Here is a 5,577-nt window from a genome sequence, read left to right on the forward strand (position 1 = left end):
AAACTTATAGTCTAGATAGAAACTTGAAGAACTTTATATAATGTATGTCAACCTTTAAAAGATAGGGAAAGCCTTCATGCTTCAACCATTAACAGCCATTAACAATATGAAAAGAAGTTGGCTCCGGGCACCCATTTGATTGAACCTAATTGGTTCGATTCCTTTTAGACCCAACTCTAATTAGGTTAAGAAAAAAGGGATCTGGAACTGGGGTTTTCGATCGATTATGGTTAATGGGTACCAGCTGAAAAATTAAAAGTTTCCCTGTTGCATCATCCCACACCCCAAGCCAAACAAACTCAGTACTGTGCATCATAAATTAATAATAATTCCCTATCAAATTCACAAGCAAATAATATCAAATAAATCTCAAACTTTGAACATAATTACTACTACTAGAACTCCAATAACACCTGCCCCTTAACCACACACATACACACACCTTCCATCACTCTAAACCATCCAAGCATGGAGACTGAAAACGATCATTAAAGGGTTCCAGTTGCCTTCTTATAAGTATACCACCTCGAGATAATGAGATACACTGCAAAGTTCACGACACTTAGTACAGCCAAGACCCAATAGAAGTAATCAAGGTGGCCTCTGTTCAAATTATCCGGTATCCACCCAATCTTACCATGCTTAGTGCTAATATCCGTAATGATGGTAACAAGAAGAGCGCTCACGTAGTTCCCTAATGCAATGGTCGTGAGTGATAGAGCGGAGCACAAGCTTCGCATGGCATCGGGTGCTTGATCATAGAAGAACTCCATCTGACCAATGAAAGTAAACACCTCTGCACACCCAATGAGAAAATATTGGGGAACTTGCCATAAGATTGACATGGGCAAGTACTCGACATCATAGTAGTTATGCTTCCTCACCATTCGTAGCCGTATGACCTCCAATATTCCGGCAGCCAACATAGCAAAGATAGATATAAAAAGGCCAATACCCATCCTTTGGAGTTGAGTGAAGCCAGTTTTACGTCCGGTGAACCTTCTAGCAATGGGAATGATGAAATAGTCATATATGGGTACCCATATTAGGACACTGATGGTGTCGAAAATGGATAGCGATGCCGATGGGATCTTGAAGCCTTTTCCCAAGTGTGGGTCCATGGTGTTTCCCTGTAGTACATACATGGTGCTCATTTGGCCATATACGGCAGAGAAGACGATACCCGTGGCCCAAATAGGGAGCAACCGCACGATGGACTTGAGCTCCTCAACTTGAGTGACTGTGCAGAGCTTCCACCGGTTCACTGATCCTTTGAGGCCTTCTGAGTTAGTGTCGACACAAGCCTTGTCTAAGAAACTGGATAGTACTAGTGTTTGTTAGAAGCTCAACCATAAGAGTAGTTAAAAATCTATAAAAAAACACCATAAAATAGCTAAATCCCAAGGCCTTCGCTCGACGGCCGTTTGGTACACAATCGACCCAATTAATAATGGGAGATTGTAGCTGAGTCCATGACACAATGCACTAAAGCTCAAGACCCTGCTTGGGACTAGAATTTAGTTATTGGTCATGAAAAAAATCCCAATTTTTTCATGCGAAATTGGGTGATTTCTAATTCAATATAAGTCTTAAAAAAGAACTTGATTAATAGTCAACCAACCATGGCCTTGACTTGCTTGTTAACCAACCAACTACTCCAAAAGACCGATCTATTGGAGAGGGGGAGAACTATGAATATAAGAGGGTCACGGGGCCTAACTGGGGTATGACACACCTGAGAGTGAAGGAAAATATACACTCAACACTCCCCCTCACCCATAAAAGTGGAAATAATCGAGCCCGTGACCTATACAAACCTAGTGCTTTGATACCATGTTAACCAACCAACTATTCCAAAAGACTGATCTATTGGAGAGGGGGAGAACTATGAATATAAGAGGGTCACGGGAGGTATGACAATCCCAAGAGTGGAGGAAAATATACATTCAACATCGCTTACCTCAACCCTTTTGTATGATCAAGCTTGCGGCTTCCTTGGATAACAGACTCTCCATCTGGAGTCTCATAAAGAAGACGTTCATCGACAGGAACTTTGACTCCAAATTTCCTGCAAGACGCAACTAATACCTGGCATATCCTAGTCAGAGGACTACCTCCTGGCTTTTGATGTCGGTACAATCGAGAACCCAAGAAGAAGCTCATAACCGCAATGGCCATTGCAACAGCCGGAATACCAAATCCCAACCCCCAACCCACATTCATTTGTATCCAAACCAATAGTGACGAAGCAATGAGCGCTCCAACGTTTATCGAAAAATAGAACCAATTGAAGTAGGAGTCCTTTTTGTGTTTCTCAACCTCATCAGTGTCATCAAACTGATCTGCACCGAATGATGAGACGCAAGGCTTAATTCCTCCGGTCCCTAGAGCGATGAAGTAAAGTGCAACAAAGAAGACGGCGCTTTGTGAGGCTAATGGATGGCAAACACCCTTCTCATCACATGATGGCTTTAGTCCAGGGATAGATGCTGACAGTGTTAGCAGTGTCATCCCCTATATAACAAGTTCAAGCTTTGTCAGAATATTTAGAAATAATTTCGAAACTCTATGAAGTAACCAAAAACTTGCTACGTTGGTTGTTCAACTTAATGGTTAATTAGATTCACATAGATAGAACTACTCAAAGCTTGATTGAGTTTTGGGTTGTTTGGAACTAAGACCCTTAGTGAGTCCTGGTTGAGTTTTCAATAGATCCAAACTTACAATAAAATAGATGATTGAGAAAATGGCGATCGTCCAATATCTTCCCCAGTAGGCATCAGCAACAAAGGCTCCTAGCAATGGCATGACATAACAAGTTCCTGACCAATTCGAAACATTTTTTGCAGCAGTTGCATTTCCTTGGTTAAGACGAATCTGAAGGTAGTTCACAAGATTGGTGCCCATCCCATAGTACGCCAATCTTTCGCAAAATTCATTTCCTGTGAGAAAGTTATAAAGTTATATAAGGAATGACAAAGTGGTAGCTTTTAAGTTTTAATAAATCAAGAATGTTTAAACCATACCAAGGATGAAGGGGCAAGCTTTCCAAGTACCCGTTTTCTTCTTGATGGCTCGTTTGTTACGAGAATCCATTGTCCCGTCATTTGTATAGATATCAATGTCTGACATGGCTTTCTAAAAGTTGATGTATTATTGACTTATTGTTCTTTGGGTACTTCACCAAGAAGTTCAGGATTTAAGATGTCCTACAAGCAGTATACGATTACATAAGTGCCAACAATGGCAAAGTGTGTATCAACAGATGAATCAAATATCGTGATGGTTATTTAACCGAAATCTCTTCTGCTCATGTAAGTAGTACGAAAAAAAAATTGCAGATTCAAGAAAAAACTAGTATCATTTGCTTACTATCACAGACAAAGTACAAAATAATAAGATAAGAAAAAATATCAAATGAGTCATCTCTCTCACAATATTGATTAATAAATCGACACAGATGAAAACGATTCGACCCATATCACGGTGGACTACAGAGACGTAGAGCTAGGATTTTTACCAAAATGCTTCTACAAATCACTTCTATAAGAATTGTGAGTGTTGAGGAATTGCTTATTGGTGTCTAGAGTTTCAAATTCTGTAGGGAATTTGGGTTTTTTTTAAAGTAGTTTTTGCATTCTTGATTGTTCTGTCATCAACTAAAAAACAGGGACATTTCATCCTCAAATCCCATAATTTTCATCAAATCAAGCTTCCCGTAAATGTGAGAAGCCAAAACACAAAACCAAGTCCTCACCAATCATGCCTTCGACGAATGGGAAGAAAAATTGAATGCACGCTAACTTCAAAAAAGTGCTTTTGACAGACAAGAAGCCAAAAAAATCCCTCACCCCCCCCCCCCCTGCACGCACACACACACACACAAAACCCCAAACACTACACCAAATGCAACTTTAACGTCTTGTAATACGAGTTTAAGCATTTCGAAGCCCATAGAAATTATATGGGGATCTTTTATTGGCATTTTTTCCCCTGAAAGGCCACATAATATCTATGTAGCATGGATTCTTCTAAAAGAGAAATGTGCTCAGGTGCCTTCTTATACACCAACTCTAGTCCAACACTTCCAATTTTATTCCCTCCCCTTATTGCTAGATTTTGATTAACAGTGGTCATAGATCATTGATTATATTCTTTCCAATTAAAATTTTATTTTTATAAAAAAACAATATCATAAAATAATCAATCAAAGCCTACCTCTGAAAAAACTAATTAAAAAAAAAAAGGTCCCCAAAGCAACAAATAATCTAACAAAATATACTTAAAAAAAAAAAATCTAAAGAAGTCCACAGTTGATCCATATAAGAAGAAAAAGAAAAAGAAAAAAAGGAAGCATTAACAAATCAATAAAGCCCATCAATGTCTTCTACAAGTTGTTATAATCAAACCCATCAAGGAAAGAAAAAAAAAGAATTCTCACTAATGATGAAAAAAAATATTACAAGAAATGAAGAGAAGACATGAATCCAAACTTACTTCTGAAATAAAACTCTGCAACCCATAGAAGAACAGAAACCTAAGAGATAGAGAGTGTGAGAATCATATAAAGAGATCCTTGTTGCATCAAGAAAGCTACATTCAGCAAAACTCGGGCAACAACTCCGACTACCTCTCCATATATTACGAACTTAGACGTCTTTCTAGCAAGAATACGCCGTGTGTGCGCAGATTGCTGTTTTAAAAGCTATGTGCTATGCTGATGAGCCAATGGAACGACGCCAAGTGTACTAAAATTACTAAAAACACACATGGCGTCATACTATCAGCTTATCATAAAACTTTCAAAACAGCAAATCTCAATTCTATATAATCTACCGTACGTGGTCTTATACTTAACGATTCGAGCTAATCATTCTAAACCTTCGACCATCAGTTTCACCATAACCTTTAACTGTAGATGTGTTTCCTCGCGATACGATTAAAAAGAATCTATGGTTATTTGCTCACCCCCAAGATTGGCCCACCAAATTCAATTTGATAGAAATATGATTAAACTTAAATCTGGCGCATGATTTCTAACCGTTAGATGTATCAATTTCTCTTTTAATCAGATTGGACTGTCTTGATCGATGATTTGGTGGACCCCATGCGATTTGTCTGGTGGGGTCCATTGAGGATGTAGAACTTAGTGTGTATCTTTATCCAGCTTTGTCATCTCTGAATCTAACCCTCCAGGTTTCTGGGGATTCGAATCTTGTTATAAGTATATTATACATGGCTTTCTATAAATGTAACCATATGAAAAAACTTTGAAGCGGCCACCGCTTCAAAATTTTGAAGAAACCCTCTCCACTGAATTACACGTGGCAGTTCAAAAGGAGGTATTTCAAAAAATTTAAAATATAAATTGTAAAATAATTCAAAACGCCACGTGTCTTATAATGAAGAGGGTTTCCTCAAAATTTGAAACGGGCTGTACGGTATGAGTCTGGCATTACCCTTTAAGACTAATTACAGTTTACAGCTGTTGATTCGGTGTATTGGAGCGTATCAACTAAGTTGATCCAAGCTGTAATTCTTGGCTCTTGCACCTTTGGAAGGTTTAAAAATAGGAAA

At 38.6% G+C, this 5,577-nt stretch overlaps 1 protein-coding gene across 1 annotated transcript; it reads right to left on the reverse strand.

Moving 5' to 3' along the window:
* Positions 1-286: 286 nt before the first annotated feature.
* On the reverse strand, positions 287-4,652 carry LOC147386204 (protein NRT1/ PTR FAMILY 8.1-like). Its single transcript, XM_086423915.1, has 5 exons — positions 4,498-4,652; positions 3,027-3,209; positions 2,725-2,942; positions 1,961-2,514; positions 287-1,317 (listed from the first exon to the last, which is right to left on the reverse strand). The coding sequence occupies exons 2-5, from the start codon at positions 3,130-3,132 to the stop codon at positions 489-491; spliced, it is 1,707 nt and encodes a 568-aa protein (XP_086280041.1). The 5' UTR covers positions 3,133-3,209; positions 4,498-4,652; the 3' UTR covers positions 287-488.
* Positions 4,653-5,577: the final 925 nt, after the last annotated feature.

Source organism: Akebia trifoliata, chromosome 14 (assembly GCF_017979445.1).
Source record: "Akebia trifoliata isolate Shusen 1 chromosome 14, ASM1797944v1, whole genome shotgun sequence".
Taxonomy (NCBI): domain Eukaryota; kingdom Viridiplantae; phylum Streptophyta; class Magnoliopsida; order Ranunculales; family Lardizabalaceae; genus Akebia; species Akebia trifoliata.